Here is a 27,145-nt window from a genome sequence, read left to right as displayed (position 1 = left end):
GCTGTCCTGGCCATGTTCCCTCCCAGCTTCTTGGGCACCCCCAGCGTTCTTGTTGGCCGGACAGTGTAAGAAGCTAGAGAATCCTTGACTGCCTGGCAACAACTGAAACATCAGTGTGTTATCAACATTATCTCACCCAAAACCCAAAACACAGCACTATACCAGCTGCTGGGAAGAATATTAACTCTATCCCACCTGAAACCATTACACACCTTGCCAAAACATTATTCTATGATTTTTTGACATTTCTCTTGTAAAGACTCCCCAGAGAAGGAGAAGGGTCCCCAGTTTAAATCGTCCAGATTAGGAACAAAGATGCTATGGGTCCATTTACAGATATCAGTCCGTAATTTTATCCTGGATGAATTACATATGCTTACAAAGACAATCTCATACAGGAGGCACTGGGCCTGCTGTTCACTAATTGCTCATCATCTTGTATAATCATTAATAACAAAGGAAAGCAAGCAGAAACTGCTACCATTCTTATTGTGCACAAGCAAGACAAAAGCCAAGACTTTTAAATCCAACAGGAGTGATGCAGGAATGTCACAGGAAACTAAGCAGTAAAGAAGAGGAATTTAAATACACTTGAAGGAGGGTTAAAGTGAGGCACTTGCTAACTCTTTCAGATTCAGGGACTCTAGCTAAGGAATCAGAGCTGTTAAGCACACGAGATGTCTATCATGAGATAATAAACACAAGTCTGGTTCCTAACTGGAAACAATGGGCCCAAATCCGGCTTTCCCAACACAAACAAAACTTCCCTTGAGACTGTTGGGAATTTTGCCCATGTAGGAATTGCAGGATCAGGTCCAAATATTTTGTTTACTTCAATTCTCTGTTCTTGTTCTTACAAAACAAAGGCTGAGGATAGCAACACTAAATGCTCCCACAACCTTTGCATTTCCTTTCTTTCTCTAGCGCAAGGCAACACATCTCATTTTCTATCTTGTTTAAAGCCCAAATGTTTCTGTTTCCCAGAGATACTTTTATTACTGCCCACTATCGACACAAGGCATACACGAAAGACATTAAGCACAGGCATAAAAAAGGTATTATCAATTTATAGCTAGAAGAAACAAGCATTTTCTCCGGGTTTTCTTCATATTATTCAGGTCTTTTCTACCAAAAAGAAATTAAATCCTGGGAATTTTCACAAGAGACAATTCAAGAAAACACACAATGAATGGGAAAGTAAAGGATTTACCAGCAGCATCACTCACTCCTCGCTTTCTAAAATGTCTATCAGCAGTGTTGCTAATATGTGTTTAAATTGCAATGTCTAGTGAATTCTTGGGAGACATAAAGTCTTTGTCTTTACTATCCAATCTCCAAACTACAGCTACACCTAAAAATGTAACAGTTGAAACCAAAATGAAAATAGTTGGTGAAGTACAGACAGAAGTTCCCTACTTCCTTCCTCACCCCAAAATAGAAATCTCTATACACAAACTTTATCTATAAATAGACATACATATAGGTATAGACACTTATATAGTAAAAAAATAAATTTATTTTTTGAAACATCATTTTCACAGCATATTTTAAGTCACAGAGGAAATATGAGATTTCACGCTTCACCCTCTCCTATGCTGATGTTCTGCTTGTGCAGGTGTTCGCTGACAATTTGGACTCATAATATCCTGCCGAAAGAGCAGCTGATTCCTGCTCGTTAATGTTAATTCATCTCACTATTTCCATTCATAGTTTGAATTCACCCAGTCCCCCAAGCAGCATATTGTCAACCCTTAAATAAATGTGGTTTGTAAAATCTTCGTTGTATGGCTGGAATGTCATTGAAAACAGCTGGTGTACAATTGCAGTCTGCAAACATATTCTCATGGCTCGGATTGCACTTAATTGCCCTAAATTCCACTTTCTTATCAAGTCACCCTGCCTGGCTCACAGGAAGTTGGTTTTAAGCCTTATGAAGTGTGCCCTGTCAATCAGGGAAAGAATGGGATCATTTCAGTGTTAAAACTTTATGCTGGTCATTGAGCTTTATTCTAGTTCAGGATGCAGCTAAGACAAGGACAAACACTGCACAGTGTGATTCCTTAAGAAAATACATTCTCTTAACACCATGGAATGTATAAAATGCATGTGGATGTGCATGAATATATATAGAGGGATACACATACCATTGTTCACACTAAGAAACTCTCAGACTTGGGCATTCATGTTTTCATTTTGACCATTCAGGAAAAGAGTATTTATGTTACAGTCCACTCCCATACTCACAGACTGATGTTTATCAGCTTTTCCCATTAAAACTGTCATGCCCCCCCCAAACAAGATTAATAGAAGCCAACATTACTTCATGTTTTTGGCACTTAAATGGAAATAAGGCATCAAGTCAAAAAAACTTCCTAAATTGGGAGGAGTGGGGAAGTGGGGAAGTGGACTTTTATTCCCCTCGCTTCAGGAGATGTATGTTTCATATTTACTGTTAGCTATGATGAACCAGATGTAATTTATTGCTTAAGTGTGGACTATAAATTCCATGGAGTTCACACTCATGGAAATTGTCGGTTTTATCCCACTTAAAAATGTGTCTCTGTACTGTAGATAGAGAAATAATCAGGTCTCTTAAACCAAATGAAATGTATGTGCAGTGGGTCAGACTTCCAGCAAGGTAAATCCCAATTACATATACTTACTTGGTATATATGAAACCCTCATGGGTTTTTAGTGGTTAGTCTGATTGGTGTCCTCTTACCAGCCCAAGAGAAAGTGCAGTTAGTAGGATTATGTTACTATTATACTCGCATTTTTCTCTCCTTCTATCATTTTGGGGTTGATCATGCATTTTACATCAGCCTCTACTAGACATCTCTTTTAGGTGTGATTCCCAGCCCAGGAGCCACCACAGCCCCACTATGAACAAGGAAGCCCCCACCCCAGGCTGCACGACAGAGATGTCCCAGGGGTGAACTGCAGCACAGGGAAAGGACACGATGTTAGGACAGATGAGCAAGAGGCACTAACTCCTTGGCTGCCACACTGGGTAGCAGTTTCTCTCCACCTCTCTGCATGCAGTTTTGGGGATTTAGGCACAGGGAAGAGCTGTGGTGCTTGAGGACATATGTAGTCGTCAACAGGCCAAACTGCGGGAGCTATGGGTGAATCTAGGCAGCTACACTCTTACCCCGCTGCTATTTCTCCTATTAAATTCATACCTACTATGAACCAAAAATTGGTATCCTCAGTCCTTTTAAAACTAATGAAGAAAAGATGATAGCACCAGAAAGCTTTTTTTTTCTTGAAGACCATCAGAGGCAGATGCCTAGAGCCGGTGCAAATCTCTTCCCTTTCTAACTCTCTGGATGCTTTGGGGCTGCCTTAGCCCCACTGCCTGCCTGGCCCTCCCCACCTCCAGCTGTGTTAGCATTATGGTGAGGTAAAAATCTCAGCGACAGGCTGCTCTGCCACTGCACTGCTGGGGAGAAACTGAGAAACTGTACCCACCCCTGGGAACCCGGGGCAAGCAGAGGGGGCAGCTCTAAGTTACCCAGAGCTGGAGGGTGGAAGGCTGCAACTGTGAGCAGCTGAAGGGAGAACAGAGTAAATTTTAAGGTGAACCACGCTGTTAGCAACTGACAGATGAATGTGAGCAAGGAAAGGCTTGTACACACTGCAGAAACCCTAATTCCATCACAGTATTATTTCTTTAAAGAATATGGCACCGTGAGCAAGGTAAGAAAACATTCTTCTGGCCTAGGAGGCTGCAATGCCTTGGTGAGGTTTAGCTCCAGGATTGTGTCCCACAGTTGACCTCCGCAGACAGGTGAGGTCTGCTAGATTGTTGGGTGTATATCTGGGGAGCAAAGCAAGGTCCTGTTTGGGCAACTGACTGGGTGAACTTGTTGCACCCCACTGATCTGCATGCATGTTCAGTCTCACAAGGGTTTAAAACTAATTTTATTCCCTTGTGTTTGCTGTGTGCAGGGGTTTTAAGTAACGGTTTGCAGGAAATATTACCACATACACCAAGTTCCTGAAAAACATATACCACAGATCAGACCACTTTCTTGCCCTCATCACCTTCCACCTCTGGCCTGTGGGCCTGAACAACTCTTCCAAACGTGTAATTTTTTGTCAGCTTTCAGACATGGGTGTTTCCTAGCTGCTACACTCCCAATACTTTACTCCATTTCCAATGGGTTTTACTCACTATTGTAACTCCTAACAAAATGCTCTCTCCCCCCCCCCGCCCCCCGATTATGTTCTCTATACGCTGTTTCATGACCTTCATTTAATTAGCTACAATTTAAGAATGTTTTTCAAGTTAGTGTAGTATCACATAAAAGGCTTGGGGCATTTTTGGGTTGGATAATAATTTCTAATGGATTACTTGTCCTCTTTATTTCCTGTTCTAAAAGTATTCCTCACGTTGCTACATATGGATCTATTTTTACATCATTCTATTTTCTCCTTCAGATTACTATGACACGTTTGTCTATTATCATAACACATAGATCACTGGCTTCTTCAGAAACATGCATTTAATTGCACATCGCACCCAAGAACAAAAAGATTCCTTTCATTTTCTCATTTGCAAAATCAAACTGCCAATTTTGTATGTGCTTTGTAATCCACTGAATGAAATAGAAATACTGGGGAAGTACAGATAAGACTGACACTCCATTTCTTCAAAATGCCTTCCACTGAGTATTTGGAGCCATCAGTCAATACCAAACCCCAAACGGCATATTTCTCTTTTTCTGCCTGAATTAACCATATATAAATACTCTCAGAATGAGGACCTGATACACTTACTCCTAATAAATAATTTACAGCTCCATATGTGTTTCCTTGCCAACGGTTGCTGTTTAGTGAAACAAAGAAAAAACGGGGAAGTAGAATTCAGTGTAAGTAGCACAGAAACCACAGTAACATACTCAAAACCTCAGTATCAGAGAAATTGTGGCAGTGTGCTAACATCAAGTTTCAAAGCTGATCTTAGTCACAAGGTGCAAAAAAAGAGAGCAGGGATTAAAAATAGGGAAATACAAAATCATCTCATGAAGTAACCCAAATTCAAACACAAGTGGTAGTAAGAAATAGCAAGTACTTCCCAAGTTCAGTCTTGGGAATAAGTAGCCTCTTGCTAATAAATAAAGAGCCTTTGCAGAAATAATTACCAGGGGACTGCAAGAGAGCTCACAGCCATGTACCCCCAGCGAGGCAGCCTTGCCAGCTCAGAGCAGTAAAGGAGCTAAGAAAAGGCTGGAAATATGCAAAATACCTACACAGCTTAAGCAGAGCACAGGTCAGAAGAAGGCAATCCTCAAGAAAAAGATGTCCAAATGATTGGAAGGGATGTGGGGAGTTGTGGCTACCCAAATTTTATCCACAGCAGTACCCCTCGTTATGGTAGCTGAAATGCATCTGTGGTTCTGAAGCCCCTGGGTCACCTCCATGGTCTGGACATGAGCAGAAAGTTGCCCATCTCTGCTCCAACCTCCAGCTCTCCCCACAGGACCATTATACTCCTGTAAGGGAGAGAGGAGAGGGAGTGGAGCCTTCTGACAAAGAGAAGCTCCCTGGAGGCTTGGGGAAGTGATTGGTTTTGCATATGAGGACCATAGTGTGGAGATCCAGGCCACCACAGCTAGCAAATTCCCCAAATTCCTCTTTTCTCTCAAGAATTCTCTGATTAGCTGGGAAGATAGTTTGGCGTGTAATGCGGAAAGAAAGGTCATCCTGCCTGCGGAAGCCTGTTCCGTATACAACGTCCTAGAAAGGCTCGTTTTTGTTTCCAGCGCTGCTGAGAACTGCTGGGGCTGCTGCAGCCAGTGTCCCTGTAGGAACAAGGAGTGGGGAGGTTCACTCTGACACTGGATGTTAACAGCAAAACATCCAAGCCCTGCATTGGATGGGCCTTCTGTAAAAGCCTATTTTTAGAAGCCGCATATTTATGTGCCTTTAATCCACCAGTTGATCCAAGTTAGCTTCTGTCATCAGCGTTACACAGATGGCAGCTACCATATGTTACTTTCCATTTCCATTGCACATCAGCTTAAAATGAAGACAATCTCTCCAGCGCGTAGTGCAGAAGGCATTGCGTGCAGCCCCGTGGCTTTCAGTGGAGACAAAACTAAGATGCAGACTGTTTAGATATTTGGCTATGCAAGGAGCTCTTCAACTGCTTTGTTAATTAAGCAAGGATGGCAGAGCATCAGTGGAAACTTTGGCGTTCCTCCCTCTGTTTCTTTGCACATAGGTGAGCCCACTCAGACAAATTCACAACCAGCTATCCAGGGAGGAGCAAAGTTGCAAGTGAAACAGGTTCAGCCACCTGGAAACTACGCTGGTCCCTGCGTCATTTATCTTTGTGCTATAGTTATTAGGGGGAGGAAAAAAAAAAAAGGAAAAGAAGTCTTTCCCATGCTTTCACTGGGGGAAATGACATGGAAATGACATAACTGACATCACTATCCAAAGTATACGTTTGTGTCTGGAGTTCCAAGGCCATTTCCTAATGAAGCACATGTGCTTTACTAGGTTTATTTTGAAACTCTAGTTGCTTATTTTCCAGCTATGATCAAAAGGACATTCAGAGTGTTCTGTAGGAGGCACTTGAACCCTGTAGACCAGGAGAGTTTTTTCCTAGCCTCAGCAGCAGCCAGCAATAATATAATTCGTACAATGAACCCGACTGCACGAAATGCTCTGCTGTTTCATACCAGTAAATAGATACTGCTTTGGGAATTCTGGCCCTTGGGTGTCAGGACAAGGCTTTCTCCCTCAAATTATGCAAAGCTTAATTTAGTGTGTATGACTCATCACTGGTGGTGCTCTTTCCCCAACCTCCAAACCCCCTGAACCTCTTGCAAGATGCTGTTGCTTAGTAGCTGTTACCATAACACTGGCTCTTCTAATACCTTGGATGAAAAAAATTTACAAAACATGCAAATCCATTCTGTGAAGCTGAGAAAAATATTCCTACCTTAATATTAAAATTGTCATCGAGAAGGATGTTTTCCAATTTTAGGTCCCTGTGAACAACACCGTTCTGAAACAAGGAAGAAAAAACAGGGGGAGAACATGAGAAAATATAGTGAAAATGAAAGGTGAGCTGGCAGGGTGGTCTTTGCATCTACATTTCAGGGCTGATTTCACTGTCATAACACTCATGGCCCAGTGACTAGTGACAGGCGATGTATTAGTCACTTGGTGTGTGGTTAAGGGAAGAATGACTGGAATCTGTCCTCCCACAAAGCCTCTAAAACAGCAGGGGGGGTGAGGGGTGTCTTTTTGGAACTTAATTCCAGCCCAGATCCTGCACCCACTGCGTAAAAGCAATATATTCTTCCCAGGCACCAGAAAACAGTATCTGTCAATGACGTTAGTCCTTATAAAAGCCCTCATTCCTCCAATGTGCAGCCAAGTGGATCGAGGGAGTTATAATCCTAAAGAACTGTAAAAGTTCAGGATGGAAGTGAACATGCTGGGTTTAGGTCAGAGCTGCCTTTAAGAAATTTGGGGAAAATAACTGCACAGGGATAGGTGCTGCAGCTTCTTAGTGCTGCACAGTGAGGAGTTTGAAAACCACCTTTGTTTATCAGAATTCAAGTAGAGATTAAAGTGTTTAGGAATTCAAATATTAAATTGTGTTAGCTGCTTGTTGCCTTTCGCCTCATACAAGTTTGGGCTTTATGCAGTTGGTTCATAGTCAGGGATAAAAGGTCCATGATGAAAGCCAGCTACCTTGGCTTTAAGTGCTTAAACAGTCATCTAGTGGATACTACAATGGATAAAGAGATTAGTAAAGGGTATCTTTCTAGTGCTCCTGCTCCATCTGGAAAAGTTATTTTTTCCTATCCAGAATGAGTACATGCTCATACATGAACACTCTCGTACCTTCATCTTGGCTTTTTTCTTTCATGTATTTTATTTCCTATTCTGAAGTTGTTCACTTGCATATTCAAATCACAAACTGTAGTTCATTTGAATGTATTAACATTAATGCTGTTAAAGCTCTACAGGATGCCTTTGCCAGTTTATGTGGTTAATTTTTTTTTTTTAATGTCAGAACTATTTCAAAGGCAAAAATGCAATGTAGGGCTAATGTAAGGGAGTGGCTGGTATTGGCTGTAACACAGGAAAATATCCTTAGTCATTAAAAACAGGCAGTGAACTACCATGGCCCTTCGAATGAGTATCTCCTGTTGTACTGCTATAGTCACGTTGTCATACTTAATAATGAATGCTGCTGCCTCAGACATCCTTTGAAATATACAAGTCACTACTCAGCCTTCAAAAAGCATTTTTAAATATCAAATGCTTTGCTCACCTTGTGGCAGTAATGTACAGCAGAGACTATTTGTCGAAAGAAGTGCCTTGTCTCTCTTTCGCTCAGTCGCCGCCTCTCACTGATGTAATCATACAACTCTCCTTTACTTGCATACTCCATTATGATCACAATCTTATCTTTATTTTCAAACACTGCAGAGGATAAAAGGAAGAAAGAAAAAAAAACACCACCGTTGATTCAATATATTCGAAAACTGACACTTTAAAGGGTGAAGACTTAGCATGACTGAACACATCCTACGTTGTCACTGCAATCTGGAGAGATGTACTGTCAACCCTGCTGCAAACAGCAAGCTCCGAAGCTACTTACCAGTAGTCCCCTTGAGGCCAGAGGACTGAAGGAAATAGAAGTTATCACATCATTTGGAAAGGGTGACTAGAAGGCATAATAAACCCTGTCTTCAAAAACTACCTGATACAGAATTGTAATTTGGCTTATGTCTGTTGGTTGGCTTTCACCTACCCTCAAAAACCAAAAAGTCAATTGATGTATGTGTCCTCTTCCAGCCCCACTCTAAGCACGGACAGCTGAGCTAGCAGTAACGCAATGTCTCCAGAGCTGTATAGCTCTTGTGACTATGGCTCTGCGCTCCATCTCATGCACCCAAGCCATCCTCAGGCTTACTTATCTCTTGCCTCCGCCACACGTCCCGAGCATGCTGTAGATACATCCCTTGCTACTTGCGCAGAGCCGGCAGCAACGTGCAATTCTCACGTAAGCAGTGCAAGGAACATTCATTTAATACACGTCATAACTTGACTGTCCTTTGGGGCTCAGGGTAGTCTGTGCCATATGCTGTCAAGGACTTCACTGGGAGTTGCAGATAACTGAACACTTAATCTAGTAAAGCAGGCTATGAGTAGTCTCAAATTGTCATAATGTCCTGGCCATTAAATAGTTTTTCCCTTCTGACACTGAAAATACTCTGCAGCCCACTGGAAACTTCCTGCACCTGCCATAAATAACCACTGCTCTTATTAAAACATGATGATCTTCATTCTCTTTTTATCTGTGGCCGCAGCCTGCTGAGGCCAGGTTACACTGGTAGCAAAGTGTCTGTAAATTAATGAAGTTATAGGAGTTATTACAAACCGATGTTCATTTTGACTGGAATAATGCCTTCCTATATCTCTTTAGCAAAGCTCAGCCAGTAGTCTTTAGTGTTGGGGTTTTTTAAAAAAAAAAGTCCAAAAAGCTGCAGATTTTGCAGTGAAATGCAAAGCTGTCCCTCTTGACACACAGATATTTGCTGCTCTTAGGTTTTGTCTCATGTCCTCTCACACCTTGTCACTCAACTCTACAAGCCAAAGCCTCTGCAGTTCCCTCTAGCACCCCTGAACTCCAGCCAAACAGCTCCGATAAAAGGGAGAGTGAACAGCCAGATAAAATTGGCCGCTTACTTGTCTGCTGGCCTCACTGTACCCCGAAGCAGAAGCTCCTGCCAGTGATTACATCCTATGTGCATCCTCATTAGCAATAAACTTCGGAAACTGGAAGAACCGCCTCTGGATGGATTACACTTACAGTATCCTCTCCAAGAATGACAGACTGATAATGTCTGGGAAAAACTGAACATGCCCAGTGTCATATATGGAAGTGCTGGGATGTGTTACCAATAAAGCAGTAATGCACACATCCATTTCTCTAAGCTTGGAAAGGCTTGTTAGGTACAGGGTTGTTCAAGAAGGCAAAAAAAAAGCGTTTCTGTAAACCAAGACAAATCACTACAAATGTTCTTAAGAGATTTGATTCAAAAAAACCCAAATTACAAACACAGACCCCCCCAAAAATCCCATACAAACCTACACCAACAACCTAAGAGCTGATTCCATGAGTCAGGGATTATTGTACCTCGCACATATAGGTGAAGTTGCCACATGGCACCACTGATCTCAGTGGACTCTCATGGCAACACACACTCCAAGCAGCCCCAGACAAGGATCATCCTTAGCTCAGGGGGACATTTGCCTTACCAGAGGGACAGTGATGGGGCCTATGGGGCCCTTGGCTCCTCCCGCTCCTGTGACTGCTGATGCCCTACGAGGTGTTCAGTGCCAGTGATGACAATGACAGCAACAACAGCCATGCTACGATGGAGCAGTCTCCCAGCCTGCGTTTTTATTAAGGTTTTGCCTTCATCACTCAGTCATGAGAGCTTTCTCAAATCATTCTTGATGTTCTGAAGTTTTAAATTTCAAAATTTTATTTTTCTGGACTAAAATATGCCATATTAATACAAGTGTCCTGGTCCAGACATATTTTCCTGCATTTCTACAGAAGTGAAGGGGGAAGCACTTGGTTTGGAGGAATGTACATTTAAAGGTACTTTCCATTTCAAATTTTCTCTTATGTCCTCCAGGAAACTGAGATAAGATCTTCAAATTCAACTTAGGAAAGCATAAATCACTGTTCCAAATTTTGAATTTTTGTCACAAAACTGCACTAGAATCAATGAGAACAGAAGCATCCCAGTAGCTTGTATTCCACTTTCAGTTTACCAGCATGCTCAAGACAAATTGGCAGATTTTTGTTTTCCATGAGGGACCATTATGAGAAGGATGCTACCCTTGGATTTAGACGACATTACAGAGGCCTCCTCAGTATCATCATAGCTGAATGATTACAGAATTGAACAGCAATTTATCTGTTCAACAAGAAATAGAGGTAAATGGAGAATCTTTTTTTCAGGGAGGTGGGAGGCACTTTTTTACAACTGCATCATTTCAACTCGGAGGACCTCCACCACACCAGCTGAATGTCATGAGAGGGCGTGCAGCTACTTTCCTGCGGAGGGGGAAGCGAACAGCAGACAGAAATGTCTTACATGGGAGCTGCCACTGAAGGAGTAGGGAGTGGAAAGGCAGTAGTATTTATGTCTATACACACACACACAATCTTAAAGAGGAATTTACTGGTCAAAACAGCCAAGGACATGACAAGGTGGTATTTTCGCAAGTCTCAGACTACCAGCCATGTACACCACGAATTTTCACAGTAGCAGTAGCAGTTAGGATGCCAGACTGACTTCATACAGATATCTGAATTTCCTTCTAAGCACAGTATGTAGTTTTATAAACACATCCTCCAAGAAACCATTGTGGCCAATGGCTGGGGGAAGAGAGAAGGGCATTAATTAAAGGCTGGATTGACTTACTGCAAATAATAATGAGGTAATAAATATACTGCCCTGTTAACACCTGGACCATAACCTGCGGGCTGATGACGGACCGATTGCCTCCATACAGCTTCTGGGACTGCCTGGTTCACTCTTTGTTTTCATTGTGGATGATTTATTACCTGTCATCCTACTGCATATTCATTCCAAAACTCACCCCTGCCGAGTAGGAAGTGTGCCTGAACCCTGGCTGCAGCTACTGCTGATGGAGAAGCGCGGCTTTGGCAGGATGCTGCGCCCCAGGAATGCCCCACAGCTTCCTATTGATGAGATGGCCGTGTTGTACAAGTCTGCTCCTCAACCCTGACCAAGGCCAAGTGAAGGAGGGAGGTCATGTATAAGAAAGGTGGGGCTGCTCTTGCTTCTTTCAAACCATCAGTACTCTGCAAACAGAGCTGGCCAAATAAGATAAGTGAACCGTCAGTATCAACACCCAGATGGGTGGTAGCAGGAGAGGTCTGTCAATCACAAAGCAAGAGATGAGGGTTGCTTAGATACAAGGCACAAGCTCTATGTATTAGAGACAGCAATAGGATAAATACTTGCTATGAGCTGCGTGTCATTTATTTCTAAGCCATGATGTTTATTTCCACCACTCTGCAAGCTGAGTTACCCAGAGAGCTGCAGCAGGTGCTGCAGGTGGTGGGAGGGATGCTGCACTATCTCAGCCATAGCAGTCAAGCGGTGCACAGTAGTGGCCGCAAAATGACAGCACTCCTCAGCAGACAGAGCCTGCAGGATGAAGGACTGTCTTCTGAGATGGCTACTTCCATGGGGGAGGAGGGAGGTACAGCACTGGGAGAACACATCAGGAGTCAGGGAGCCAGAATGGGATGTACCACAAGATGCACGGAACAATGGGATTGTATCATCACGAGATGAGCAAGAATACTGTGTTAATGGACTAAGACATGGGTCACGGCAGTGTGGAGAAAGGGCTTTTTCCAGTGGGATACAACCTTGCTTGGGCTGGGTCTGCTCACCCCAAGGGCCTTAGAGCAGCACTCTGATGCAGCCATCAAAGAAAGATTTTTTACAGCTTTAAACTCCCCCTCTTAACTCTAATGTGGATTTTTGTTTGTTTGTTTGTTTTTTTAAATGACAGAAAGAAAGTTCTAGACTTCTAGGCTGATAATTGAAACCAAATCTGCTGGCTTCAGAGCTCATTGAAGAATATAAATGGGAAACTGGGAAAGAATTTCACTTCTCTCTACCAAAGACATATCTGAGACAAAGTACATTTTGTAACATCAACAATCTCTCTTTCACAGGCTGTTCTACTATCACCACAATTCTTGGATATAATCTCTCCACTTATTTATATTTAGAGGCTGTGAAATGATGAACTCAGCTTTGATCTACAGCCTTCCATTTTCCCAACAGCACCAGTTGCATAGGGACCTCCTGCTGATCAGCACTACTCAACCCTACTGCTAAATTCTTCCCTTTAGCTACACTCAAGTCACCTCCACTTGTCCATGGGGCAAGTTCAACACTGGATGAATACACTCACTATCCCTTTTAAATTACAAGATGGGCTTCACCCTAAAAGTGTTGAAAGCTCCCAAGGGCGTGGTTTTGCAAACATCAGTCAGGAAGGTTTAATAGTACATCGTACACCTCTCTATTAGGACAGTTCACTTTGGACTTATTTACTATTATCAACCTTAAAAATCAAACCAAAGCAGAATGCTTTTGCCTTTCCTCCAAGCTTAGAGGATGCTAAAGTCAGAGCGAGTGCCAAGGGGGTTGGATTCCCCCCACCCCACCCTCCCTTTAATGGACTACCTCCTTGCGGGCTGATTCCATTTGGTTTACATGTAACCCTGGGGTAAGGATTTTAGTTTGTTAGTTTAAGAGGGGCGGCCAATCTCTTCGCACTGAAACCATTTGAATTCTCCTCATGCCTTCGCTCTCTATCAGAGCAATCTCCTAAATTAGTTCCAGTATGTTGACATTCCTTCCATCTGGTGTCTTTCCATTCAGCGGTATTTTTATTACTCTCCTAACAGCCGCAGACAGAAGTACCTTTCCACTGCTACAAAATGCTCTTTTATTAAAGGTCAGCCAAATCAAAAGAACAAACGAGTTTGGTTTTAATTTTGGAGATGCAGACTAGAATAACCTTTTCATTCAGAAAAGTCATGTATGACCCAATTACCTCACTTGTGTAATAAGGCATGAATTATTCTTTAAAAAGACATGTGAGTACTGAAAATTTTTTTTTACCTTAGAAATTCAGCTCGACGTGTCTTCTGTGTTCTTGACTGCTTTGAAAGCTTTACAGCCCCTTGGTGCACTTTTTTATTTATTTTTTTTTACTATTATTATTTTATGACTGGGTTTTTAATAGACCATACAGCAGACATGAAAATATCCAAGGTCCAATGTAGAAAACCACTTACATGCATAAATTTATGTGCATGCTTAATTAGAACTGAAAATAGCAAGATATAAAAAATGTGTTTTAAAGCTAAGCTTGTGTTAAATTGTTTTAATGAATTATGACCTTATTAAGCCAAAATGCATCTCTTCTTAAATTAAAGGAACGCACTTAAGATACTACAATCATTTTAAATCAGACAGCACGCTAGAATTTACTCCCCAGTGAAGAGGTTAAATCAGAAGGAGAACCATTATCCTTGCCGAGGTTGTTTCCCAGAGAACGAGGCTGAGGATATGCAGATTTTGATGGTTTACTCTTTAAATAGGAAGGGAAAAGAGGAGTTGATAATTTGGCCACAATAACATGTTACACTAATTGTTTTTTGTTTCAGCAAAGAATACAAGAACTAATTCTCTCTTCTTAAAATTGTGATTATGAACTGCTGAGGAACTTCTGACAAGCAAATATTTACATTGCAGTGGGTGGACTGTGTAAATGGGAAGATAAAAATAAATTTCATCAATGCTCACAATCCTTTTGACATCTGAATCAAACTGGTCAGTGATCTCACACATTTGAGTTCATGTCGTGTCCGACAAAGCGTTGTGTAGGCGATACCCTGAATGACAGGAAATTCATAAGGTGGGGTACGGTAGCCTAAGAGTTAAGTTTGTTTATACTTGTTTCATTACTATCGCCAGACTCTTGAAATATTACTTTATGTTCTTGGACGTTATCAACTGAAAACAATGGGAATAAAGCACTAAAAGGTCAAAAGCCTACATAATTAGAGGAAATCAATTAGAAATGTGGTTAAATAGTGTCACTGCTGAAGTACTTTCTCTTGGCTAAATAAAAAGGATCATTCCAGCTTTCCAACTTTCATCATTCTTGTTAAAATCCCAGTCATCCATGTGATGTTCTGAGGGGGGGTTGACTTTTTTGGGTGTTTTGCACACAGAAGAGATTAAGTCATTAGAGAAGTTCTGATGATGACTGAAAATCAGGAGACAACAGAGGCTGGAACAGAGGCTGGGACTGCCTCCCCAGCACTGTTGGCCTAACCGTACTCTCCCCACGCACAAACCCACCAACGGGGTGAGATGCCACTTTGGTGACTGGGTGCCTGCCCCATCCAGGGGTGCACACTGCAGCCAACAGTGTGGGGCAGTTGCCCAAGCTGGTGCTGCTGGGGGGACACAGTTTGTCAGCAATGGCTCACATCCACACACCTTGCCAGCTGCCACCCAGGCAGATTTTTGGCAAGGCTGCTGCTTTTGTTGACAATGTGGTGGCCTGAATGACACAACTCAAGGAGCCTTGCACTGGAGACAAGCCTATATCTGTCTGAAACACCAAGTGTGCATTTGCTTTTTGTTGCATGAAGTGTGATGTTGAATGTGGCACATGTTTTGTGGCACAAGGTGTGAGATTGAGCATTTAATTGGCAAGCAAGATGAGTATCATGATGCTACCACCACTACAGACTGCAACAGTTTCTTCCATTACCCTTGGGGTATGAAAGTACAGAAGAGATGAACCAGTTTCCTGATTAACTAAAGTATGCAACCTAGCTCAGGTTGCTGTGGTCTGGTAGATACGTGACAAGAGAAGCTTTGTGGTTTTTCTTAGCAGTACCAAAATGAAACCTAAAATAAAATTCAGAAGACCCTCTTACAAGGGAAAACCATTTTTTTGTGCCTTGTTGCTGTGAAGGGTCGAGCACTGCTTTAAGCATCCTGGCCCCAGTCCAGCAAGGCACTTAGGCACGTGCTTTCCTTCAGTTACTTGTTCACGTTAATGCCATCATGTTCCACAGCTACTGAATTGTGATCCTAATATTTATTCATTCTTCAGGGAATATCATCATTAAACTGTTTCTACAAACGTGTTAGCAAATAATCTGTTCGTTTTAAGTGCATTTTGCAAGTGGGCAGTCTTTCCTGTATGGTTATGCTGAGCAAGGACAACTCCGGCACAGAAACGCTCACGTAGGCAACTGCATTTCACACTACAAAGACCCAAGAGCTCACTCCTAAATGTACCAAGCACAATTTCACTTTCATGATTGGTCCAACACATGCTTAAATGTTTGCAGAACCAGGGCTGATGCTCTTCCCCTGATTTAACTAAAGTATTGCCAGATGGGATAGATTTCGCACTCAGGCTACCCCTGGAAAAATATATTAGTTCTCAAAGGTTTTATTATCAAATCCTGGAGTTTTCAAGGTAAAAAAGAAATAGGGCAGGCCGGGGAGCAGGAATGGGGAAAGGGGACAGACAGATGAATGGACAGAAGTATTATTCTATAAATTAAAATTTATGTCCTGAAATCAGAACGCTGCTAGCAAAGCCAGCTTCATTTATCCAGTCTCTTTCAAGGAGTTTAAAGTCACTTGAAAGAGCACTTTCCTCTCAGCCGTGCTGGACAGATTGCCAATTACAGCCCTGCTGAGAGGATGGAATTTCTTTGGAGTCGCAAATGTATGTCTGCCCTCACTGCAACAGGCAAGGTACGTGACTTCTGATTAGGTTAGAAAAAATATCTCTAAACTGGAAAGCTTTGTTTCAACACATCTGAATTCGCTTGGTATCAAAAACCAAAAAAGAAAAAAACCCCAACCAACCAAACAAGGAAACCACCAAAAACCCAACATCCCCCTCCAAAAAAAAACAAACCAAAAAAAACCCCCAAAAAACAAACAACAAAAAACCAAACAAAAAAAAAAGTAAAGCTTGTGTTTACATGAAGTTGACAAATTCAGAGGTTAATTGCTTTTAAACAGCCGGGTTAAAAGGATCCTACTTAAGAAAAACATGTTTGTAAATGCAATACAAAGAGCCTTCAAAGATACTGTGAGAAGATACAGCATTGTCCATGCTAGGTGGATCTGTGCAACCTGGCATCTGCAGAAAATGCTGTCAGACATGCTGTGGCAATCTGAAAAGCTACAGTAAAAATTAGTGAAAGAGAAGAAAAACATTGGTGGAGTGGCTTCAGTTTTGAAGTTAAGCATCTGGCCAAAGTCAGTCAGCTAGACTCCATCTACAGCCAAGAGGAGCCTCCAGTGTCATTCATTGCACCTGTCTCCCAGGAGAGAGAAAACTACCCCATGTAGATGTTGATCTCTTGACTAGAAGGGTAACTAAACTTCTAGTGCATACCAACTAAATGTTGGATGGCTTAAATGTTGTGACATTAAGCCCATTGCTGAGAACTGAATAACTTCAACATTTCGTGTCAGAAGCTAGCAATACTATCACTCTTTATCTAACGCTCAAGAGGTATAGCCATGTGTTTAAAATCCAGCTTCTGGAGGATACAAATACTTCAGTCCTAGATGCAGTTCCTTAACTTCACAATAAGTACACTTCAGCTTAAAATGAGGTACTTAAGGATCCCTGAGCTCACATCCTGATCTGGGCAGTATGTAACTGCTCCTCTGGATTCAGCTGCACAACCACACATCTTCCCAGTGCTACAATATCTAAGACACAGTACTGGCTAGTAAAGGCCAAATACTGACTCTGACTGCTTGGAAAGGCTCGATGTAACTGCTCTGTGTAACTCCTTCCAATGGACTACAGTCAAACCAAGAACCCGACTTCCACTGCCCAGCCCTTCAGTCCAGAAATTAAATGGAAGAAGCCATGAAAGGCTGGTTTGCTTTCTTATAAAAGAAAAGGAAACAAACCAGTAACAGAATGGAAAACTTTCCAGAAACAAGAGGGAAAACTGCCTCCAGGTTTGTCACAGCAAAGCACTGCTGTTGGCTGACAAACCAAAGGAGGACTGCAACATCACCTGCTGTAGGCGCTCACCCTCCTGCAGACAGGAGGAACGTTCCATTGGGGAACCTGACAGGCTCTGCTGCAGAAGCACTGCTCCTCCTCCCATGGGACCAGAGGGGAAAGTTTTGCTCCCACAGGACTTAATTGTCCACTTCTTAAAAACACTGTAATCTTTTTAACTTTTACAAATATTTTAGCTTGGTAAAAACCATTTCCAGTACGGACAAGAAGGGCAGTTGGTCAAAGGACTGCAGCATGGTCTTTTTAATTTCTGAGTTCCCGTGCACACTTGAAATAACTTTTGTTCCATTTGCAACCCACATGCTGACACAGCATCCCTCCTCTTTTCTGTTCCCAGATCCTGTTATGAGTTTATTCAATATAAAGATAGATATTCATCTCTTTTCAAGTACAAGAACATGCTTTTGAATAACTCAATATGTGATACTGTAACAGTACTCCAAGTCAGCCCTTGTTTTAATCAGTCGTATCAACTCTCAGGGCAGAGCTGCCATATACTTATCATCACCTTGAGTGTTTACCTCACAGGTATGTAAATACGTAGGGCTACACTCGGGCTGCCTGTCCTGCATGTAAGGAAAGAGGCTGCCCGACCCCAGTCCCTCCAAACCACAGGTCTGCCATGCAACTGCCCTCCTTGCGGCATCAGACCTCTCAGGCAGCATCTTTTAGCACATACCAATCCCTACTGGAGTAAGGATGGAGGAAGGAGAGAAGGACGCAAGGAAGGAAGGAAGGAGGTGATTTTACTACAGACTGACACTCTATAAATATATAAACAAACAAACAGGCAAATCAGGGAGGAATGCCCCTGGCTTCCTGCTCCTGGCTGTGTGACCAGGGCACAGCTCCGGGAGGCAGGAATTAACAGGTTTCCTGTCTGTGTCCCAGGAAGAAAGGAGTTAGAGGGGGAAGACAGGATGAGTAAACAGGAATGATAAGCCAGCAACCAGACTGACAGGAAAGCGTGCAGAGGTGGATAGGAAGCGGATGCAGGGATTCAGGGGAAAAAGTAGCAATGGCAGAACCAGCAAGACTAACCGGCAGGTAAGGGAGGATCAAAGGCCTACAGGAGATGAGACTGCTCCTGTGCAGTCCAGGGAAAATAAAGCATACAAGGACTGGTTTAGAGGCTGGGGACACAGCAGGCATCGGGCTGGTGCATGAGCGAGGGTGGTATTAAACCAAACTGTCCAACAGGAGCAAGGAGATGAGGTGACACATGCAACGATTTCCCACCTGTCATGGACACAGTGCTCAAGTGACACAAGAAGCTCCTCCAGGCAAAGGGTTAAGCATCTGTGAAACACTGGTGGTTGGTTCAGAGGGAAGGTAGTGCTCGAAACAGTCTCTTTGGTAAGAGATAGGTCACACTAGGAGTAGGGGTTTGTTTGGTGCATGATCTCAAGAAACATGAATATCAGGTCTGCAAGAACATAACAGAGTAATCAGGGAGGAGAATCACATTCACTAACCTTCATATATGGTGATGATATGAGGGTGGCTGAGGGATGACATGATCTCAATCTCCCGTCTGATGTGAACCATATCTTGTTCATCCTTAATTTTGTCCTTACGAATGGATTTTATTGCAACCTATAAATTTAGGAAATCAAGCATTATTCTTGGAACTGAACAGATGCACATAATCCATTAAGGAGAGTTCAAAAAATAAATACAGATGTTAGATGTTGGCAGAACGTGGAATGACCAAAACAAAGCTTTAAAATACAAACTTCCATGCCCCAGCTCCTTCATTTTATATCAGTAAATACACTCTCATTAGAGTAATGGGCGACACAAAATTTCAGAGTCTTCGGGACTTCAGACTTCACTGAGGGACAATACAGGATCTTTTGGAAGGATCTCTGTGTTAGCCTAAATGCTCTCCATCTGAAGCAAATGGCAAAACTCCCAAAAGATTTTCATGGGAAGTACATGTGCTTAGACATGATTGCATCTGACAATTTCAAACAGAAGCTTCGGAGACAATTTCTCTGAAATAAGGTTGAGATCCCTGATGGAACGGAGGCAGGGAATCCAGGGTACTGATCACAGTTTTGTACTTCTCCATCTTAATACATAGAAGATCACATTGACATGGGTTGCTTCATGGTTCTTTAAAGCAGGCAAACTGCTCAGGGGTTATGACTTACTTAAAAATCGGAAGAAATAAATCTTTGAAATTCACATCTAAACTCGTCCTCATATAAACCCAAGGCTTTCAGGTCCTACACGGCACTTATGCAATCACTGCAAAACCATATCCTTCCTGCATCCTTCCTCAATCAGCAACCTTTTTTTCAAGCACATCGTGTGACTGGGTATCTTTCCAAAAGGCAGGGTGGGAACAGAGGAAGTGATAGCTGAACTTGCAAATTATAACAGCCCTTGTGTGTGTGTGTGTGTGTGTATATGTGTGTTGCCTGTGAAGAAAAGAGCTTATCTGAACAACGCCATAAATAATCACAGAAGGCAGCCCATGCCCTACAAGAAATGCAGAAGCCAACAATGGAGAGAAGCTGGTGGGAGAGGGCAGGTGAAGGCATTGTGCATACTGAATGGCAACACGGCCTTTATTATACTCAATATTTACCCTGCTTTATTTTTGTAAGCCAGAGTTCAAGGAATAAATTACCAACTACTTTAAAATCTACAATAAGTCTTTGAAAAACATCACTGACATCGCTGACCTGCTGAGGTGACCACCCTTTTATGGGTGAACAACACTTGTCATTCTACGCAGCCAACAACTGCGGACCTCTCCTGGGAAAACATTTGTAAACCTGTGATTTATGTGATTTCCCTAGTTCCTTCAGAAAAAAATAATTTCACTGCCTACTTCAGTACTTGCAAGTGGCATGACCAGTACTGTTTTCATTACATGATGTAGCATTAAGGATACTGAAGAAAGAAGGAAAAAATTTACAATATAAAATTGAAATGTACATAAACAGGAGCTAGTTTAAAGGATAAGGTTTCCTACAAAGCCTTCAACTCTGAGAAGCAACATTGTTCAAAACAGCATTAAGGACATGCCTCCTCACTTCAATTGGGAAAGGTTTCAGCATATGCTTAAATTTAAGCTCATGCCCAAGTGCTATCCTACTTCGGGGACAGCAGAAAAAAAGTACAACTCAAGGGACAAACTGATTTGCATGTCAAAACCAAAACAATTCCTTTCTTCCTCTTGAACCACATAATTGGTATAGAGATTTTAAAAATTCCAACCTATTCATAGCCTTACTTACATGTCACTTATTCCTAGGAAAGACAATACCACAAATTTTAACTGAATGAGTGATCAACATAATCTCAAAACAGCTCTAGAGATGGAGAAGGCAACTAGCACTAAAGATAAGGTTGGATTTTTCCCCTTCCCATGTCTGCACTGCGACAGGCTGCAAATGCAAATACACCCTGTACACATGAAGGATGTGGGTGGCTTTTGGAGCAGCATGTGCATTCCTGCAAGAAATAAATATAGACATGGGTAAAAACACATTTTTTATTAAAAGACAGTCTTGTACTTGGCTCTGCGGAAGAATTTAAGAAGAGTTTCATTGTCAAATATATAAAGGGAAGCAAATTTTTCACCATTCATGGCTGGTAAAGAAGTAACGGCACCCCAGCGGGCATGCCAATCTCCTACTAACTTGACTCTGTGCTTCACAGACAGGACTTTTCTAAGTCTCCTCCTAATTACTACAAATGGCCTCTGTGGAATAACTGCACATGTGAAAACATGTATTTTTACATAGTAAAATGCAAATGTGATTGAAAAGTGTGGCAGCATTCTGTAAATATATGTTTGGATTAATCTTCAAATGCAAACAGATGTGTTGCCTGGGAACATTTTTCAACAGGACCAGAGAGTTTACAGTCTCACAACTCACGCAGAAAAGGAGTTAAGGCACCTAGGAGCCTTATTTTATAAAGGCTATTCCTAAAAGTTTAACCAAATGTTGAAGATGGCACTTAAGCTCTCCTGACAACATCATTTATGAGTTGCAGGGGTAGAATTCAGCAACCCAGCCGAAGTACTTGGGATTTTGTCAGTGACATCCAGGCTGCAAGATCTCATCTCAACATAAGGAGAGAATGTGTGCCAAACACAACTCACAGCTTTTAACATCCAAGGCTTCCTCTTCCCTCCCTCTGCTACTTCAGATCTCAGTGACCAGCAGTTCGAAACAGGGAAGGGCACTCGGCAGGTGTAGACTATCTTAACTCCAGTGGTGTCAATGGATCCTGCTAAGCATCCATGTGCCCAGCCTCAGACCCTAATCCTGACAAACAGCAAGAGAGCTGGGGGAGGTGATGCCCATTAGCCAGGCATAGCACATACCCAGTACAAGCACTGTACTGCAGCAAAGCTTCAGACACTCACAAATACTAACAAAATAATATCACTGTCCATTTGCACAGTAAACGATCATTCTCAAAGCACAATGCAGCCATTTATTAATTAAACCTTGGGAGGCAAGCAGTGAAACAGCTACAACAACTACTCATCCACTTTTAGGAGATCAGGAAATCAAAATGGAAGGCTGATGTGCCTCCTAAAGGAAACAAGGGCAGTATCATCTCAGAAACTGCTGCCTGCCTAACTGCAACACATCAACAAGGGTACACATAGGCAGGTCTTCTTCTGATGGGAAAAAATCAACACAAATGTGCAGTCCAGGGTTGGGGGGTTTTTTTAGTATTTCATGGAAAAATTATGAGTCACTATGGCATTTTAAGTATTATATGTTTCATCTTTTTTTCATCTCTGAGCAAAATAAGCTATGGATCTTATTTTGGTATCTTATCTGAGCAAAATAAGATCCATAGCTGTATGTTATGGTATCAGGCTGCAGAACAAGTTTCTCTTCCAGGTATTCTAAAATATCAATAATGGAATTTCTTTATGAATCGTATCTTACTCAGAAATGTATTCCAGAAAAGACATTTTCAAAGTGCTCTTATGTTTTTTAACACCAGAGAAAGCTGGCTCAGTTTTTCAGAGCTTCACTTAACAGGACTGCTGCCAGACACAGTACATGATGAACCTGAACAACTTAAGCCTAATAAGAAATAATCTCAATTGAGAAATACCTCATGAAAGAACTTGTTTGTTCATTCTTTAGGTCCTTTTCTTTCTTGCTTGCCTGCTCGTTTTCCTTGCTTTCTCTGAAAGCAACAGCTCCACCGTGTACAACATCAAAATTTATTAAGGGTCACAGCCTATGAATCAAGAGTAGGGCAAATGCAACATGCTTTTTTATATCAGCTACATTAACTACTCCAAATATTCCAGCTCAAGATCTGCAGAGAAAGTGCTGTTAGTCCCTCCGGTACTCTCAGAACACTGTACTTAGACCTCCAATATATTTTACTGGGTTTAAGACTTAGATAATTTAATTATAGTATTTTTAGTAACTTTACTAGTAGAGGAATTTGTATTTTCCCTAGCTTCTTGTCTTAATGAGAATTTCAGATAACTCCAAGACCTTGCATTCAGACAGAGTAACGTATCAGTTTCTTAATAATGAAATTTAAAGCCTCTCACCCCAACAAAACAGGTTCAAGTTCACCCCAAACCCCTATAGACACAGTATCCAATCTGGCAAAACACTTTAGCTCATGCCTAACTTCACACATGTGAGCAGTCCAGCGGCCTTCGTGGGACAGCTCACACATGTACAGTTATATCTATATGCAGAGGAACCAAGGTCACAGCTCAAAACTAGGCCATGTGATGGTCCCTCTGGGGGTCAATACTGGCTGTATTGATCCGTTAACATCCTCCATATCTCTTCTGCAGCTCTGATAGCAACATAGTTCCACACATGGGCTTAGAGGGGGAGAAAGGAGCACCAGAGATGGACTGAAACCACCTCCGCTGCCAGTTCTAGTGTCAGCCTCTGGCCAGAAGCAGGTAGAGAGAATACTCTCTCTAAAACATATAGCACAGGGCAAAGAAAGCAGGGGGTTGGAACCCTCAAATACAGCTCAGCATCTCCAACAGGCTCTGCATGAGTGCAGCCCCCACTGCATCATCACTGCTCTGCCTTCCTGAAGCAGATAGAAAAGAGGGAGCACAGCTTTTTGGCTTCCCATCCCTCCATGAGTCAGCTTGCAGAGTTTGCTGGGCAGGAAGCGTGGAGAAATAAGCTGCTCTCTTCAAGGCTGCAATAAATTACCTGTCTCTATTTGCTGGAAAGAGGATTTATATTCCCTCTCTGAACTGGTGTAGAGAGATTATTAAGTATTTTCCAACACACTTCATGCTTCTTTGCTTTTATTTGGTACAAAATAACTTGAATTGAACTATAAACACTTCAAAAAGATGATGGTTGCAAAGGTTTCTGCACATTCAGTCCTATCTGTAAGAGAAATGTCTCTCCTCCTTTACAAGCTTCCCAGCTGCTGGGCAGAGCAAAATGGGTAGAATTTTCTTTTTACAGAGGCAGATCAAGGCAATTGCGTACAGAAAAATACCTGAAAGTCTAAACATCTGGCAAAAGGCAGGGCAGGCAGTAGGTGCCCATTTCCATATCAAATCTCTGCATCTGCTGAGTCACTGCTGGCATCATCACTTACAGGATGAGTAACAAAGCTGTGTTTTCAGAGCCTAAAGATGTTTCACTTGATTTCAGGAGACTGGATGTGTTCATTTTAATCTACTGAACCTACCTTTGCCAAGATGTTGAGGCTGTGGAAGCCCCATCCCTGGAGGTGTTTAAGGCCAGGTTAGATGGGGCTTTGGGCAGCCCAGTCCAGTGAGGGTGTCCCTGCCCATGGCAGCGGGGTTAGAACTAGATGATCCTTGAGGTCCCCCCAACCCAAAGCATTCTATGTGTGAATATAAACAAAGGTAGCATTAGTCACGGTGCTGGAAGTCACAGATTTTTAAGTCAGCTAGCACTGCAACCAAGGCTGACCACCTGAATGACACAAACCACTGAATGACACAAACCACTGAACCTTCCCCAGCAGCTTCTGCATGCTGTACATTCAGTTCCATTGAAAACAATCTTCCACTCTCTATTATCTATCAAGGCTATTTTTAGGACCGTGGTGAGATATGAACAAACTGCTTTTTTCCACCATGGGAGCTGTGACTGTTAAGCTGGTTCCAGAGCTTGTGCATACCACCCGTGCTTGAGCAAATTCCAATGGGCTCTTGCGATACTATTCTAGAGAGTCAGAAAAATGACATCAGGACAGAGAGTGCAGGCCCCTAAGGAAGAGAAACCAGCTTGCTGACACCAGGAGATATGCTAGAAATGTAGTTTTAAGAAAATTAATTTTTAAAAATTATTTTCATTGGGTGAAGGAGGAGGGGGAGGTTAAATACACATAAACCTCTTCTTTCCAAAAGCATGAGCTGAAGCCATCCCCACCCAGCAATGGGAAGTGGGTGAGTCCAGACGGTTTCACAGCTCTGCTTCCTTTCTTTGAGACTCGGAGGTGGGAATTGCAATGAGCCAAGTGCCAACGGGGGCGGGGAGGTAAAGAATAGGTGGATCAACCAGGGGGGGAGAGAAAGGGAGAGCAGAGGATGTTTGGGGGTGGGGAGAGAAAAGGCATATTGTTCTTTCTCCAATTCCATGGAGCTGAGCAAGAAAGCATAAAGTCTGGCACCGCATTATGTTTTTTCCAGGGGAGTCTCTGGCTATGGCTCTTGGCCCAGACATCACCAACACAAGAGGAAGAGAAACAAAGGTATGAAATTGGGTGGTCCCTGAGGTTGCTGCAATCAAATGATAAGAAGGGGGATGCTGATAATGGAGTCACGCTGAAATGGCACTTTCAGAGGTTGCACAAAGGAGAGAAGGGAAAGGCAAGGGATGGTTTGAATAACTGTCTATTTGGCCTCTGGACCCTCCATGTAGTAAGAAGGAGCCATGGACAGGTATTTATCTCTACAGAGAAGCCAAAAGGGTTGTGCAAAGGTATCTTCACTTCTTGTAAGCCTCTTCCCACATGATTATTTGCTTGCTGTGTCCATTTGCTGGGATAAAAAGATATCCCATGACTCCAATTCCAGGCCAAATGTAGTAACAAACAGCATCATGCAGGACATGCAATTCTAAGAACAACAGTCAGCATGATCATAGAAAACAGTTCAAACACTCACTAGTTAGAGCAAAATTAGTGCCTGTATTGTGCATGTTACTAACACATCTCTGGGAGCTCTCTCTTTCAGACAAAGAGTAAGGTCAACACAATGCCATTGTTGAGGAGATTGTAACTTTTCAGATCCTAAAAGCCACATCATCTCCATGGTGATACAGCCTGGGAGACAAGCATGCAACAAAATCCTTATTAATTATTTATCAATGGCCTAACTCTATTGTTTGATATGTTGGCATACTATGCAGTTATTAGGGGAGATGCTCGAAGCGGTGACCGGTGCCATCTGCACCAGTGAAGCTCTGTTCATTTAAATCTCAGGGCTTCTGCCCATTACTCTGTTCCATTCCATGTCTGTTTGTGTCATGGATGTTACCAAAGACAAAACACTGGGTTTGGTGTTGCTAGCCAGCAGCTGCGCACATAAAGGGTGAGGATGCACGTGCCACAATGCCCCATTCAAGTTCATTTGCTTTTAAGAGGCAAGTGTATTTTTCACAGCTGCCTCACCCTGCCTGGTAAAAAGCATGGAGCAAACAGCTGCACCTCTCTGTTTCATTCTCCTCTTCACAATCTAAAACATAAAAAAGATTACACTTCTGAAAAACAAAGCTGATTTACTGCCACATTACCACTCACTACCTGCAGAGAAACTTCCTCTTGCACCCAGGCACTAGAAGTCCCAAGCCAGCGTGGTAAATGTTAAATCAAAATTCTGTTTGCATAAGCTGAGGCACAGTGTGCCAGTGCCTCTTGGAAACCCGGGGTGCGATTACCCCACGTTTAATTTTCCTTTCCTGGTTCTGCTGGACATTTTTGCTGCTACCATATCATAAATTATGGTTCATCAAGTGAAGAGGGATTAACTGATCACAAACACTAGTCAAGGGGGTTACATCCTCTATCTAGTTCCCCCTTCACTCACAGAAAAAAACGCCTGTGGAATCAAGATTTAACAAGCAGTAGAAGGCATCAGATGAACACATTTATGCTGTACATATACAAAGTGGGTGCCAGGAGGAACACGTACAACACCCTTCCTCTGCTTCTTTCCTCACCCCCACATACGGTGCCTATTAACAGGATTTGTGAGCACATTTCCTGAGTAACTACTGCCTTACCAGAGAATTTACATCCCTTCATTGTTTGGTACCTGCTATCCTCAGCTATGTATATGAAGCCTGGCATATTTACACCATGCATCCTCTGACAAATTTACCTGGCAGATCTTGGCCTCAAGTCATTCTTACTGCCAAGCAGACCTTACAGCCCTGTATTAATCATTTCAGGGCTGATTTACCACCAAGAATAAAAAAAAAAAAAA

At 42.4% G+C, this 27,145-nt stretch overlaps 1 protein-coding gene across 1 annotated transcript in view; it reads right to left on the bottom strand.

The window, feature by feature from the left end:
• NUAK1 (NUAK family kinase 1) overlaps positions 1 to 27,145 on the bottom strand; it is a gene marked incomplete at both ends in the record, with an annotated part of 46,469 nt that overhangs the window by 3,250 nt on the left and 16,074 nt on the right. The window contains 3 exons of the mRNA XM_084273308.1: positions 6,956 to 7,021; positions 8,303 to 8,454; positions 19,173 to 19,293. Coding sequence (XP_084129434.1) covers positions 6,956 to 7,021; positions 8,303 to 8,454; positions 19,173 to 19,293 — 339 coding nt within the window. The remainder of the gene's footprint in view (positions 1 to 6,955; positions 7,022 to 8,302; positions 8,455 to 19,172; positions 19,294 to 27,145) is intronic.

The sequence above is a fragment of the Gallinula chloropus genome (genome assembly GCF_964237585.1).
Source record: "Gallinula chloropus genome assembly, chromosome: 1".
Lineage (NCBI taxonomy): Eukaryota > Metazoa > Chordata > Aves > Gruiformes > Rallidae > Gallinula > Gallinula chloropus.
Note: the sequence above shows the minus strand (reverse complement) of the source record. Positions and strands in the feature narration are given on the sequence as shown.